The sequence below is a fragment of the Phalaenopsis equestris genome, unplaced genomic scaffold, assembly GCF_001263595.1.
Source record: "Phalaenopsis equestris unplaced genomic scaffold, ASM126359v1 Scaffold000251, whole genome shotgun sequence".
Classification (NCBI taxonomy): domain Eukaryota; kingdom Viridiplantae; phylum Streptophyta; class Magnoliopsida; order Asparagales; family Orchidaceae; genus Phalaenopsis; species Phalaenopsis equestris.
Genome location: NW_018164693.1, coordinates 2,823,695 through 2,840,157, shown reverse-complemented (window position 1 = coordinate 2,840,157; position 16,463 = coordinate 2,823,695). Strand labels below are relative to the sequence as shown.

The window sequence follows — 16,463 nt, the reverse complement described above, 5'->3', positions numbered from 1 at the left end:
CCTTTTTACCTTAGTTCATTAATTGGGGGTCAAAATAACAAGCTCCTAATACCTTACTAAACTCACAAGCATCACAAATTAGCTTTTGTTTATTTGTCTTTTCATACAAAGAATAATACAACTGACTCAATAAACTAAAATAAGAGTGTCTCATGCAGCTTTAATGTAGCAACAACTTATCCTCCATACTCCTAAATTCTCCTACTCCAACACTTTATCATGGATGTCAAAGCTGAGTCCATCCCTTCTCGATCCAATTACCAGAGTTCATTATGTCAAGTTCCAGTCTTAAGTGTTTGGACCGTCGCTTTCCCCGCCGCTTTCCCTTGGAAGATTCCCTTAGGATTATAAAAAAAAAACATATTTTAGTTGAAGAATAATGACACTAATTGACAAAATGTTCACTGGAAAGAAGGAACATGCAAAACATTGGACAAATTCATATAATTGGTATCTTTCACTGTACCCTTACCATTTATAGGTTATGTTGTACCATCGGCAACCTAGAATAGGTCTTGCTCATATGCCCAACTTCACTACAGTTGTAGCACTTGCGAGGCTCCCCCTTAACACCCACCATACTTGAACTCAAGATAGTTGAAGTTGATCGTGCACTCAGAAGTTCACTTGGCTCAGAGTGTAGCTTCATGCAACTCTGCTCCTGTATCATCGCAATTATGATCTCGTCCAGTGAAGGCACAGTCACCTGAGCTAGAAGATAAATCTCCTTTGATCAAACGCCGGGTTCGAAAGGGCCAGAAAGTGCATAATTCTCATATATACAAAGATCTCTTCTATCTTGCACTCCAGATCGCCACAGCTTGATTTTGGTGAGATATTATCAAGATTTGTCACAACCGCTCCAGCTCTATGGAGTACTCCTGAATTGATGTATCACTCTGAACCACTGCTTCTATCTCACGTTGAATTTGGAAAACCCGCATGTGGTTCTCAACTACAGCATAGATGTTCTTCAGCTTCACCCAGATGACGCTCACGCTTTGAATGTCATCTAATGATGAGACAATCGATGGAATCATCGAGTTGAATAGTTAGGTGTAGAACAAGGCATGTGTGACCCTCCAATTTCTCAGCACCGTCACCCTTTGGCTTGACTCCCATCAGAATCCATCTAATCTCTTCCCTACTAGAACAACCTCGATTCGATGGGACCACCTCTACTATGTGACCGGTCCATAAGTTTTAGGTCCCTGGGAGAGAGATCTATTTTCACCTGTGTCAGAGCACATGATGAGATAGAAGCTTCCATCAAGCCACGAGCTCCCTATTTTAACCTGATCACTATATTCCTCAAAAGCTCCAAATCTTTACTTCTCGCACTATCCACATCTCATAACATCCTTGATTTAACCATTCATTAGTCTTCGTGGTCCTCTCACGCACGTGGAACCAAAATTTTCTCCTCAACTGCTCTTGTTTCACGCTCGCCTCACCCCAGCCCTGCAGAGCCGCTCGAACCATTCTATTGTGACCCAACAGGCGTCGTCAGTTTGCACGCCTGAGTGCGACTGTATCGTGAGGGTTAACCATCTATAGTCACGCCTGTATCACGAGCTTGCAATCCCATAGTTGCCTTCCCAGTTAGCGTGATTGTATCACGAGCGTTCTGCCACGATCCCCTTGCTGCCGCCCAAGATATCTCTAATCACAACTGTAATGTCGCGATCCCGCAATCCCCTTGTTGTCGTCCCAATTAGCTCTAATTGCCACTCTAATGCGAGGACGAAACCGAAGGAGAGGAAAGTTGGAGTTCCAGATCTCTGCACATCGATCCCGACCCTCAAGCTCCAACAACGGCTTCTAGGGTTAGGGCTCTACAAAGTCAAGAAACAATTGTTCAAAACCTATTTACAAATAAAATATTAGACTTCTTCATTATTCCCTTTTTACCAATAGGACTGTACATAAGGTCCAATTCTTGTTGCTTTGCTATTTATGGGTTTAACTGCTGTGAGCCTGTTGTTCGGTTCACCTGAATTTTTTTTAAGGGTTGTTCTATATTTATGACTTTTTTTTTGTAGGGTTTAAGTATGAGCCTTTTGATTATGTGAAATTAAATTATTGAGTGTATAATTTCAAAAAAATATATATGTTTATTCTCCTTTCATTATATTTAGTGAGTTTTACATAGATAACCCTTAATTAATTTTTATTTGCATATTTAACATGTTAAAGTTGTTATTTACTTATATATAACACTCAAATTTTTAAATAATATAAAAAGCTTTACTCTCTTCCCCCTACCATTAACTTCCCATCAAATATGGTGTTGATTGTTGAGGCAAGGAGGTTGCAACAAAGAGACCAGCAACAGCTCACACGTCCGTGCAAGTTGCAGCGGATCGCAACTCATCGATGTTAACAAAGAGCAGTGGTTAAGTAAATAGGAACTTATAGGTGTTAATTTGGTACATAAGATTGAATTAAATATTATGTATGTTTATATTCTTTTTCTTCTTACTATTATATTCATTTTGTAATCCTATAAATAGATATCATTATTTAGTAGAAAAATTCATCCAGTTTGCTCCCCCATAATATGGCATCAAGGCATGTTTTCGTCATCCCACCTCACCTATGCCTTAAGCCTCATGCACTCCCATGCTTCAATGACCATGGACTGGGTGCTGCTTCACAATTTGCCAGCCACATCATCTCCCGCCACTGTCTCAAATCTAAGCCCCTTGCCCCGCAGCATCGCACCTCCTGTGGCCTGAAAGCCTATGTTTGCTTTTTTTTTAATTGATATATTTGATTATTGTATTATCACTTGATTTATAGTTTTTGTATTTATTGTTTAAATCTATTGAAAAAGTTTAACTTATTTAGTTTGTTTATTTATTTATTTTAATCTGTGAATTCTAGTTGATCTTTCTCTATTTATACGCTACCCATCATTCTAGTTGCATTATGGAACCCTAACTATTAGATGTCCATAATAATATGTTCCGGCATGTCACAGCATAAGATTAGGTTTGTGGAGTACTAATCTCCAAGACATCACGAAACCAAGATTTTAATCCAAGTGTCAATTTGCATGGTTATTTGTTTTTCATTGATGAGCAAAAATCATATATTCTGATGATTGTCAGAAGTTTATATAGTTCATGTATGGTTTATTAATAAAACTCAAACAGTAGATTGGGGGTGCTTTATGAATTACAAAGTATTGATGAGGAATAACATGTCACCTTATTATTTTGTTTTATTTTGATGTTCTCAATTATTCACACTTTTGCTCGACAGAGGTACCTTGGCAACCGCTTTATTCCACTAGATTGTGTTGGCGAGGTACATTACTTTTCATATTCATATCTGCTTCAAATTATTCAGTACATAAGAAAAATTCGGCTATTGTCTTTTATTGACTCCATTAGGCAAATGATGTTTTTTTGTTATCCATAGTTTCACAATGGCATGTACTTGCCCTATGATATGACAAACGAGCAGCAACCTTCAAACCTACAATGGTTTCATGATGATGGCCGGCATTTTATGGTTTCGGGAGCTCCTAGTTTTCTACCTCAAAGGTCAGCACATGCTTTGCTATATCAGCACTGACTCTTCTTTCTTTTAAGGTTTTTTATGTTTATGTCTGTGTGCATATCGTCACCTATGTTATGTTTCTTAATGGAAGTAAATGTGACAAACTCTCAACTCAGAATTTTTTTCTTACATGCTATCTGAGCTTCAGTAAGAGTTCCTCATGATTGACCTTGAGTATGTTCTACCTTTCTTCCATTTATATTGAATTCCTCTTTTCCAATGTTAAACATCTTTTTGCGGGCTTGCACCGCTAGACCCTCACCAGTGTTGAGAGCTTTTTGTTAGGTTTTCAAGGTCAAATTTTCAGAGGATGATTGAATTGAAGATAAAACACTACCCAAAAGTTCTGCTCTCATTTTGTGATGACTTTTTAATATTGAGTTCGTGGTTTCCCATAGGTGCAATTCCTTATGGTTCAATACCCTTCTCAATAATGGGAGAGCACTTTCGATTATTGTCAGTCATTAAGCAATGATTATTAAACATACAGTAGCTGAAGACTTGGGGTTTCAATTATAAAATTTATCACCTTTTGCCTATAGTGGATGGTAGGGGAAACAATGACAAACTCGATTAAGATCATATACTTTTGTCATCCCGAGTTGTCGTGGTCTCTAATCTACTTAGTTAGACGAGGCAATCAATCCAATCGAACTGAATGATCCTTATCAGTAATCTTGGATTGCATCATTCAAGAAACCCTTTTAGATCTTGGGCGGATATTCGTCTAAGAGGACAAATTTAAGTGGACTTTAGCTAATAGAATGGTTTATGCCAATTAAATGTACCTTTATGATTCACAACTCAAAGTATATAAAGTCGTTGGAGAACAAGCAGGCTGTGACTGTGACTTTAATATAATGATGTCATTTAGCAATAAATCAATCGGTCATAGGGTTTTGGTCGTAATTGCTACTTTTTATAGAGTTGTTGGTCAAATCACGCAGACAAAAGACTCTTGTCACGTCCTTACGGGCTTGAAATTGTTCTGAGTGAATATATTGGTACGATGTGATATTAACTCTTTATGAGCTGAAGTCAATCAAAAGTTTGTCACCCTTAAATTGTTGTTACGATGGGTGGATGACATTTATGTAGTCTTTTAAGTCATTAATTTTAACTTAAATATTTTGACTGTTACTTTGAAATTTTGATTTTAAAAATTGATTTTAAAATACTTTTTTGGTTGGTATTTTCAGTTAACTCGATCATCATCAGAGATTGGCCATTCAAAAATATTTATTTTTATAATTTATTTTAAATTTAACAATTTAATATTTATAGAATTTTTTTTTTGTTAATTCCAATCCTTATGAGGATGATATTAAATCTATAGATGATTTGAACTTATAAAACTTGTCTTTTTATGATTTAGATATTATTGAAATGACTAAACTTGTTGACTTTAGTCCTTAAGGGAAGGATGATCGAAATACACTATATGAATTAAGCGAATTTGTGTCGGTCAAATTGGATACAAATCGAAGGCAAATTTGACGATATTTGAGGTCTATCTTTGAATTTCAATCCAATTTACGTCTGATTTATTCCGTGGGTAAATCTGAGGTCGGTAATATTAATTTTGTTAATTTTGCGTCGAAATACTTTGACGCAAATATTTTGCATTGGTTTTTGCACCATCGTAGTGTCGGATTTATTTAGGCTATACTTGCGTCGAAATTTGTGTCTGAAAACCTCTGATGAAAAAAAATATATCATCAGATTACCGTTGAATTAGCGGGGGATAATATCAAAAAACGTTGGGGTATTATAGTCATTTTACCCTTTGTAGTTCATTGTATGGGGGAATGATCCACTAATATGGAGCACAGCTCCCCTAGCCCCATCCGTCGCTCGGCTCGCCCGGCTCGTTTGCCTCTTCCTGTCATAATAATCGATAGCAGCTTAGGTCGCGGTCAACTGACCCCAGAGCTCCTCTCTGATCCAGGCAGGTTGTTATCCCCTCCACCAGGCTATCATGAACATGTCTCCAAGGCCATATCTGCTCCAAATCTCAAAGATTCGATGAATATGAGGTGGTGCTTTGGGAGCCAGGTGAAGGGCATTTGCAATGTAAAAAATAATTCACGTGTCAGTATAAAAATTAAATCAAATATATAAATTTTATTTAAATTATATGATCGTACCTCAAACTCCCTAAATCACAAGTCCCGAGTAGCTATAGAGATCTGCTTCTATGAGAGATAAGGCCGATTAAACCTGATCCTAATAATCTCTATGATGTAGGTGACGGGCATCTTGAGGGGAATAAATCTGCTTAAGAAATAAATTAATTGCAAAAAAATTTATAGCACAAAGGATAAATATAATACAATGCTAAAAATAACTTATGAGTCCCCCTTTAATAGTAAATGTACCATTGGAGGGCAGGAGTTGCGGGCCAGGCTCAAGAGGTGTCGGAGCATGTGGGGCTGGAAGTGGTGGGGCAGTAGGTGGGGCAGTTGCAGCAGATGGTGGGGAGGGGTGCAGAAGCAGCAGGCGTCACAGAAGACGGGGTTGCAGCGGCAGGTATCACATGAGGGGTGACAATAGTGGATGCAGTGGCATGTGTCTTGGGATTGGTGGCACCAGCGGGTGCGGGAGCAGGTGCCAGAAGAAGTGTGGCACAGCAGGGGGGAGCAGTAGTGGAAGTTATGGTAGAAGTAGACAACCTCCTCTTCTTGCTACGATAGGTGGTCTTAGTGTACCCAGAACATGGGGTCTCTGAGGTGTCGGCCACATGCACCACATGTGACCATCTGCAAACAAAGCAATGCCAATAATAAAATTAGAACTGGCAGGAAAAATAATCATAAGCAGAAATAAACGATGCAGGTAATGTAAGACACAAGTAGCAGCTATGTCTAAATAAATGAGAGTAAAGAGTTATGCCTCAATACAACAAAAGTAAAAAAACAAAAAGGAGCAGTAGTAACCACTAATCTAAAATTAGATATATTTGTTATTAAGTTTCATTGGAGGAACTCATCATCGCAGTTGAACCTAAAAATTCTTCTTCACTTTCATCATCGTTCTCATGCCATGAGCAACCTCTTCAACAATCACCGTGGTATCTTCGAGCACAAACATTTCATCATTTGTGCTGCCTTGAATACATAAATCTAACATACATTTCTCTTGGTGAATTTGTTCTGTAGTACTATGGAGCTCAATAGTTTTCTTGATTTATTTTTCATAACCACAACCCAATCAACTTTTTTTCTTACTCTACCAGAGTATTGAAGGTAATAAACATATGTAGTTTGGCATGTCAGAACAAATGGATCAAACTTCGCATATCGTCTGTTCAATTTGACTTCAGTGATATTATAAAACGTTTGTTTCATTGATTCGGAACAGGATTGAACCACTGGCAGTTGAACAAGTATACAATGTAGCTGATATTTCCTGGATTTGGCATTATCTTTAAAAGTGACACCACAATTATATGTCTTCTTCCCTTCACACTAGAAATTCATATCAATCTATAACATTTTACTTCAAATATCTGTCATGTAGTAACACTGCGATTAGGTCACCAGGTAAGATCTAGTAATATTTGATCTGTGATTCTATTGGTTGTACTGTGAACCTATAATAAATTGAGATGTACTATTAGTGTAACTTTAAATGTGATGATTATATTATGTAGATGTGATTTGAAGAGTTGTTTCTACATACGTATAAGTTGAATTATGTTGAAAATTCTGCTACGACCTTCCTGCTTGTAGAGACTCATCTTTCATTTCCAAACTGTCGATAAATAATCTACTTACAACATTGTTATTTGTATTTTCAAATTAGTTAGTATATAACTAGCATTCTCAATAATAAATGATAGTATTGAGTTTGGAGACCTTGAATCTTACTGTATAAATGTTTGAACTTCGTTACAGTTCATTGGGACGTATAATGCAGTTGGCCGAGTCTCTTTATCCTTAGATACCATATATCATGCCTCCCTGATGAGTCACCTGATATTTGATATACAGATAGTTCTGGCTGTGAAGTCATGTCACCTACAATATGACCTCTTTGATGACCTTACTCAAAATAATATGAGCAAAAAGTTATCATCTCTTGCAACAGATATGCTTCACAGATTGATTCCTCATAATGTGTTTTATTATTAACCATTTTATTGATTTTATTTAAAAATCAACAACAAAGATATTTTACATTGAATATGGTGCTAGTTTAGTATAAAATAAAATGTAACTCGCAATTATTTGTATTGGGAAGACATACCACTCGAAGGGAAACATCCATCTGTACTGCAATGGGCACCTTAGTTAGCCTCATAACACATATATAGGTAGATACTCCATAAAGTCTATGAAACCAGAAGAAAATATCTGCTCAAACTTACATAATAATATTGGAATACTCACAACAGGATGTCTCAAAGAGTCAACATTTAATGTCCCTGAACACAACTCTTTGAATAATATACTGACTTCGATCAAGGGATCAAGCATCGACTTCAACAGCGCATGAAATGCAATAAGCAATAAGCACTGCAAAAATATATGAGAGTCATGACTCTGCATGTCAAATACCTTACCCATTTCCAACTCAAAAAAATGGCTCAAATTTGACACACCCATTGGGAAACTTAAGAGAATTCACCCACTCAAATATTGTCCTCCGTTGATCTGGTGTAAGACAATATATAGTTTTGAGCTTTATTAATTTACTTTCATTTGTCTACTAAAGTTTTAAGGTCCTCTTTTTGCAATACTATTTCAAGTCCATTCTTGTTTTCACATATCTTGTCTTACCCTTGATATCAACCATAATATTGAATTATTATCAAAAAAATTTTCTTAATGTGCATAAAATCTAATCTTCCCGTACAGAAGATCCCAGAATATACGCTTAACCCAGTTGTATGTGACACTAAAATCAGAAAGACGAGTTGAAGCCAACTCCGATCTCTTAGTGATCTTCGGTACTTCACTGATCATCTGCAATATTTCAACCCGAGTAATCCTTCGGTACTTCACTGATCTAAATGGGTGGTCACAGTGAAGAGGTTTTTGGTGGCAGTCGAACCAACTATTTTTCCTACCATGTTTCCAAGTAAATGTCTTCGACATATCCATACAGTAAGGACAAACCAATTTTTTGGTTGTGCTCCAACCAGCTAGCATCCCATAGGCCGAAAAATCACTAATTGACCATATAAGAGCAGTTCTCAGTTGAAAATTTTATTCATAGCGATGTCATATGTAAGCACACCCACCCATAACATATGAAGCTCCTCAAATTAAAGGTTGTAAGTAGATGTCGATTTCTCCTTTGAGCTATGTGGACCTGGTATGATCAACATCAAAAATAAAAACAACACGATCATGCACATATCAAAGGGCAAATTGTAAAACAGAATTATCACTGGTTAGCATGAGAGCGGGGTTGCAGCGTGACCGTACGAGGTGAAGCCATCTGCACATAACCTAAGTCTAACATTGTGTGCTTCAACTGCAAAGTTCAAATAAGTACGATCAAAATGTCTTCAGGCCTCACCATGTGACAGATGACTCATCGAGCTAGCATTAATGTATTCAGTGTTGTGTCAAAGTCATGTAAGGAGTTGTACGCATGGAAGCGAACAATTTCTAAAGCTGGGGTATGAACAGAAATAAAAGAGATGCTTTTATGGAGTATTTTTCTGATTTTTACTCTTTTTCCATATTTGCTTGAATCTATCTGCACCACAAAATTGGCAAGTTGTATCGACTGTACCGGCCTTTTAATATTTCATACAATCATTAACACAACAATGGATCTTTTAACATTATAAGCCTAATTTTGAAACCAACTTTTTAGTTTTGTACTAGTCATCTGACACTAAATTTAATGCAGGGTTCGTCTTTTTTAATAATGTCGTCACCAGATGACTGTTTCTCTGGGCATGTTAAAATCATATTGATAGTCAACATTCTCATCGCCACTGATAACTCTGTATGTGTTGTGCAACAATTCCATAAAGGTTGTTGTGCAACATTCAGCAAGTCATAAAACTATTGTGATTCGTTGTTCAGTGTTTCAGGTTTGTGTTGAACGCTCTCAACAAATTGAGCTCTTTGAGCATCATGAATTATTTCTTCATATATGTCAAGATCAAATTCCTCTGTAGGAGGGACATAACTTGTCGAGGCATCTCCTTTCTCGAATTGAACTTCAGTTCCTGCTCACCATGGCAGTCCAGTAGAAATAATTAGGTTTGAATCATTTGCGGTAAAGATCTAACATAACTTCTTCAGTTGGTAGAAACGCTTGATTTTTATGTTTTGCACAAGCACATCGAAATTTACCCTTTTAATGATAGATGGGCAACTCTGATGACACCTACACTAATTCCTCATCTTCATTTAAGAACTCATCTTTGAGTCTTTTTCGTCCTGGATATTGTTTGTTGTACATACAAACTCTCAAATCTGCAACATAGATGTAGTTTTATAGATCGGTACAACTATTACAAAAAATAAAAATTAATCAATACATATCAATATGTACAGTGGATGATTTTGCTTAGTGGTTCGTGGGAGCTAATTTTAATCGGTGAAATCGACACTACTATGGTGGAGAAGAAATGCTCTCACTTTTTCTCACCTTGATGACAAGATATCCCTTGAGGGGGAGTATTGTTACGTCGGTGCATAGCCTATGGGCAATTTTGACTTTTGTATGTCTTAGGTTCAGGATTTAGGAGAGATTTCCTAGCACTCGAATTGTAGGAATAGGGATAGATCTCCTACCTCTCGAATTATAGATGCTCATGTTTTGTATTCTTGTTAAGTTGTTTGTATTATTGAAAAAAATATTAATTTGTCCTAATTTCTGTGGAAAAACGTATTGATTTTAATGTTGGATCGTATCATAATTTAAGATTTAATATATATTAATTATACCAATATATGTTAATATGTATTGCTTTTGGGGTGTGTGTGTGTTTATATATATATTTTTTTATGAGAAAGCCCAAAGGCTAATAAATTAAATAAAAAGTAGGGTACAGATAGATTTTGTGGGAGGTCTCAAACATGACGCCCTGCCCACACAATAACCACCATATCAAATGGTTCCAAAAAAAAAAAAATACAATAAAACACATAAGAGACCTAAAGAAAAAACAAAAAAGTGTCAAATACGGAGTATCAAGTAGTTGGAGAGCGACCCAATTTTGCCTTGCCTCTGCCTCTAGTTCTAGGAAAGGAGCCAACTAATAAATTGGTAAGATGAGTGTCATTGTCAGTAGTTACCAATGTATCATTCAATAAATTCCCGAGCTTGAGTCGTCTTCTGTTCTTCTTCTTCCTCCTCGTATAGACATGTCATTTCTCATCCAAAGATTGGCTCACCTGAGCAGCGGAATGTTTTGAAGTGTGCAGGATATGTGCAAGTTGTTGAACGATAGAAGCAAGTACTTGTTGTAACAACTAATCTTTTATCTGATTGAAGCACTTTCTTGTGTCTTAGCATGTAAGTGGGTCTTTCTCAATAACAGTGAGTGATATCAACACATTTAGATCTGTACCTGTAGTATGATGTTCTTCATCTGGAACTGCGATGTTGGAAAGAGGATCGGATTGTACCTTCTCAGCAAAGATAGTATGTGGCTAATCTTTAGTGATATTCGGCCTTAGATGAGGATGCAGGCAATAACAAATAGCATAAATGTGTGTGTCTGTCTATATTTCATCCTCATCTAAGGCCATATACATATATACATATATATACATATACATATATACATATATATACATATACATATATACATATATATACATATACATATATACATATATATACATATACATATATATATATATATGTATGTAATAATTCATATCATCATTCGCACACTGGTTAGCTTTGTATTTTGCATTCGTGCCAACATTTGAATGGCTTTTAAAGTTATCGAAATAATTTTGATCTGAGTCGCATGATATTGCATTCAACTTTTATTTTCAAAGTTAATTTCGTCCCAATTAAATTGTGAATTTTATATTGGAATCAATACTCTTTAAAACTCTACCCAAATTATTTTTCCTTACGTGATCCAACTTCATTCATCTGTGACCACATCTGTAATTACTCATTATATATTTTAGGATCAACTTGTACTCCACTGGAACATCGCATCAAGGCTACAACGGCTACTTCGTCGATGAAATGCAAGAAGTGTATAGCAAGCATAGGCAGGAGGAATCCTTCAATTGTTTGGGTCAAAGTTCATCCTTACAGCTGCAGCTTGGAGCGCAGTACACTTACCATTCCTATGGGATGAATTATTTTGGTGAAATGGTCCAGCCTAATGGAGATATCGGCTTACATGAGGATCATGCAGATTTCCAAGTTAACGGGCTCGAACCACCAAAACCCGTATTTGATGCTGATTTACGACGCGCAGGGGTTGCTATCACTGGGTTGCATGATCGGCGCCCTTGTGCTTAAGTGAGTTGTTAATGCATTTAATATCAGAAAAAAATTTTTGGTTGGGATATCCTGACTACATATTAGCTATAATCAATTAATCAAATTTAATTTTTTCTCTGTTGCAGCAGCCAAAGCAGTGTTGATAAGGCCAACAAAACTATGTGCTAATCATGAGCAGTCTTGGCGATCCAGCTGTTCCTGGTTCTTTCTCTTGCACCGCTCGCACTTGCGAACTTCAGTTTGACTACTGCTGACTCATTTATGATCTGAATGTTAATTTTAGCAGACCTATTGAAACGTTCTAATTTTACAAAAATCTTGCTGGAGTTGATTTTCCATGAAATTTTTCTTGAAGAGAATCGCCAAACGAATCAAAGTTTTCTACTAAATTAATAAACCCTGGAAACTGAGTTCTGGAGATAACAACTGTATATAACTTTGTTTTATTTTGAAAGATTTGAAATTTGTTTCGAAAGATTTGAAATTTGTTTTGAAAGAATTGAAATTTGTTTTCTGTATTGATACTATATTCTTTCGTGAGCATGGATGAGTAATCCTTTTTATTTGTATTTGTAGCTTCTTTTTTATTGAGCTGATTCAATCTCCTCATGGCAAAATCATATTACGAATATTGCATGTTTACAATCATGATATGATTATATTTTTAATATAATCATTTTATATTTATCATCGCCACTCTTATAATTATCCACTGCGCCAAAAAATACTTATAAAAAGCATCTTACCTTTTAATTTTATTTAAATAAATACGTGTAATTTATATTATACCTCCAAACTTTTTTCTTAAGAAAAGCACTACATATTTTCAATGCCAATGTCTATAACAATTTCTGTATGAGAGAATTTTTTTGTTATCCCCATAAATTTATATATGGGCTTAAATAAGCATCTAGATAATGGTATTCCTAGTTTTTCTAATTTCTTATCAAGTTTGGCGTCATTCAATCAGAACCTAATTACTTTGTATTCACAAAAAATGCTGGTCCTAACTTAATAGCACTATTAGCTTATGACGACTATATCATTATTACATATTTATTAAATTAAGTGATCAATCTAACCAAGAACTCGTTGCACTCACAATTTAATCTCAATGACCTTTGCAATTTGAAAATTTTTCTCAGGCTTGCTCAAGTAAAAATATCGTTCTTTGGTAGAGACATATTATAATTTATAAGTTTTAGAGGATGCAAATCTGCTCTTTCACAATCCTAACAATATTCTTATAGATCTTCAAATCCATTGTAAATCCTTCAATGGAGATCCCCTAACCGTTGGTTCAGAATACACACGGCTTATTGATTCCTGTTTATACCTCATATTGTCTTACTTGAATTCTGTCCACAAAATTTGGTGAGTTTTCAGCTCAACCACATACTCCTTTTCTTGTCGCTACTCACAATTTCCTCTGATAGATAAGAAATCCATGATCAATGAGTTTATTTATCCTTTTCTTGTCGCTACTCACAATTTCCTCTGATATCATAAATCTGCATCGAGATAAGAAATCCATGATCAATGAGTTTATTTGTGAATTAGTCTATTAATTTATCTCATTTCAATTAAAAATGAATAAAATCTAAGATAAACTTATGAAATTTGTAGACATAACCAAAGGAGGCAAGAATATTGGAGCAATTGAAAGAAAAGATAAACTCAAGGACTAAAGGAATATTATTATCAAGAAAAAAATAGCAAATGTACATTTTTGTCTAGAGAAGTGCAATGTTACATGTACTCCTAAAATTTCATAACAATCCACATTCCTAACCCTTATACTAGCTTAAAGTCCTTTGAGATGCTGATCGAGGATTTCTCTCTATAATAAATTTTTTTATTAAATTTTGTATTTCCCTTAGAAATTTTTTTTATCTTGAGATGCAAAGGAGCAAAGCACAGTCTTAACTTACTCCCGTAAAATAGAATATTAGGCACAACCTGCAACTGTCTGGAGTTAATATGATTAACTTCTATAATATTTTGAGGTAGATTTACTTCCAACTATTCATGCATTTTTAATATTTTGAGGTGTGCATTACTTGGTCAAAATTGGAAAACCAAATCGATCACGTTTAGTTGATTCGGTTCTGTTTTAAAAAATTGATTTTCAATTTTTAAAACTTCAATATTTTGTTTTTGTCTTCCGGTGGTCTGGTTATAATTTTCATTTAATTGAATAAACAGAAAAACTAATATTTCATTAAAAAAGTTTATTATATTTTAATTTCATGTGAAATAAACTAAGAAAATTACATTTTTTATTATATTTAATGTTTGATTGATATAAATAGAGGATTCATGAAATCAAACCAATATTATATAGATAATTTATGTAATTTGTAATGTTTGTTCTTAGCTAAATTTTAATAAACAATTAAATTTCAGTATTTTAATAATCGAATTGTTTAAACTGAATCAAATTTCGATTCGATCTGTTCGGTATCATCAAAATTTAGATTGGTTGAGTTTTTTGGATTATGAATTTTGGTTGTAATCAATTAAAGCCGATCCATCCAAATCGACTGAATGCTCACCTCTAGATACATCTACATCCAATTAATACTATATTTAAAAAATTTAGATATCAATAATATTAAATTTTCAAAAGTCTGATCCACATTTTCCGCATATGTTTTGATATAATTATGACACTAAAATATTATTTAATTAAATATCAAATTTTAAATGTTAAATATGTAAATACATCAAATTATAAGTTATGTATATAATTCCCTCAAAATTTTATGTGAATTAATTTCAATTAAATTGCGATATTATCATTGAAGAGGATTTGATCCACTGAAAACTAGAACCATTATGCTCGACGCGTCGCCCTCCCTTGAATCTACCCCATTTGAGGCGGAGTTTCGCCGCAGCGCTGCCGCAGTTAAGCAAAACGCGGGTAGCGGGTTCCACCCCGCAGCCCGCATTTCTCCTCTTGCAAGTTATGCTCTTGCCCTTTCAGCGATTATGATCCCCGCCTAACTTCCCAGCACTATGAGCCCTACCCCAGCTTCAGAGAGGATAGGATTCAGGCGATCCCCCGGTGATCTTTGACGATCATCTTACCTCTGTCTTCCATGTTGTTTCTGTTTGTCGTCTCCGACTCTTGCTCTCTCTTCATTTCTTCCTTCCCCTGCCATCTCTTGTCTCTCGCACAGTAAGGCACCGCACCGGAAGGTAGGTCATGAAGCCCCAAATTCAGCCCGCCTCTCTCTCGCTTTTGCCGCATCGCACAAATACGTCTTTGATGACTGATGACTATTTAAATTCATAGTTCTTTTTTATTTACTTCATATTCTTTCGAGAGCAAATCTCATCTTTTTGCTTATTCCAATGGATATGATTCCCAATTTGTTACTATCCTACTTATGTAATTTGATATTGAATGGTTTGGAATTCATGAAAATGATATGCATAGATCATCATTCACCATTATTTGATTCAGAGACTATCATGCATCATTATCTTCATAAAAAATATATTTCCTAGTATCGTCAACAGAACTTGTTTACCATTTGCACTAACCCTTGTGAAATCTTGAAGGTTTCTTGAACAAGAGAAAGAGGAGAAAAAAATATGAAGAAGCTTGATTGTTCTTGATTAAAAAAAAAACAGCAGCACATATATTTTTAAATTGCGTCCCAATACAAAGCAGAAAAAAAATGCTTTATTTCTTGAGAAAACCTGATTCTCAATTAGAATCCAAGAAAATCCATCATACTTTCCTACTAATTACATTCCTAAAAAGAAAGCTAGATCAATCAATTAAAGGAATTCAAACTTAGCCCTAACCTTAACAGACCAACAAAAAAAAGAGCGAAGAGAGATAGAAGAACCGAGTCTATGAACTTGTGAATTTGGAAACTGCCTTGGTGCCTTCAGAAACAGCATGCTTAGCAATCTCCCCGGGCAAAACAAGTCGAACAGAGGTCTGGATCTCCCTGGACGTAATGGTCGGCTTCTTGTTATAGCGATAGAGGCGAGATGCCTCCTGAGCGATCTTCTCAAATACATCATTGACGAATGAGTTCATTATGCTCATCGCCTTGGTGGATACGCCAATGTTGGGGCAGTCCTGCTTCAAGACCTTGAAGATGTAGGTCTTGTAAGACTTGGTTCCCTTCTTGGCCTTTTTCTTCTTCATTCTGCTGGAAGACGTGTCGTCTTTTGATACTGGAAGTCGTTTCTCCGCGTTTGCCCGCCGGCAGTTTCTTGCCGGCGGGAGCTCGCTCCGCAGCTTTAGCCTTCTCGGTTTCTTCCGTTGGCTTCTCTGCGGCTGATTTCTTCTCAGGGGCTGCCTTCTTCTCAGGGGCTGCCTTCTTCTCAGCGGCGGACTTCTTGTCAGCGACCGGCTTCTTCTCAGGGGCTGCCTTCTTCTCAGCGGCCGACTTCTTCTCAGCGACCGGCTTCTTCGCTGTTGGATCCATGCT

General features: G+C 35.9%; 2 protein-coding genes across 7 annotated transcripts in view; one reads left to right on the top strand and one right to left on the bottom strand.

Annotated features, from left to right (window-relative positions):
* LOC110024229 (agamous-like MADS-box protein AGL65) overlaps window positions 1–12,422 on the top strand; it is a 30,350-nt gene extending 17,928 nt beyond the window's left edge. For 5 of the 6 annotated variants that reach the window (XM_020724071.1, XM_020724070.1, XM_020724069.1 and 2 more), the window contains exons 8-11: window positions 3,268–3,312; window positions 3,427–3,551; window positions 11,685–12,027; window positions 12,135–12,422. In XM_020724071.1, coding sequence (XP_020579730.1) covers window positions 3,268–3,312; window positions 3,427–3,551; window positions 11,685–12,027 — 513 coding nt within the window. In that variant the 3' untranslated portion in view covers window positions 12,135–12,422. The remainder of the gene's footprint in view (window positions 1–3,267; window positions 3,313–3,426; window positions 3,552–11,684; window positions 12,028–12,134) is intronic. The other variant, XM_020724072.1, reaches the window with a different exon arrangement.
* Window positions 12,423–15,802: 3,380 nt separating this feature from the next.
* LOC110024239 (histone H2B.5-like) lies at window positions 15,803–16,460 on the bottom strand. The gene is made up of 2 exons (XM_020724091.1): window positions 16,332–16,460; window positions 15,803–16,168 (listed from the first exon to the last, which is right to left on the bottom strand). Exons 1-2 carry the CDS (start codon window positions 16,458–16,460, stop codon window positions 15,875–15,877), a joined length of 423 nt encoding a protein of 140 aa, XP_020579750.1. The 3' UTR covers window positions 15,803–15,874.
* Between the last annotated feature and the right edge of the window lie 3 nt (window positions 16,461–16,463).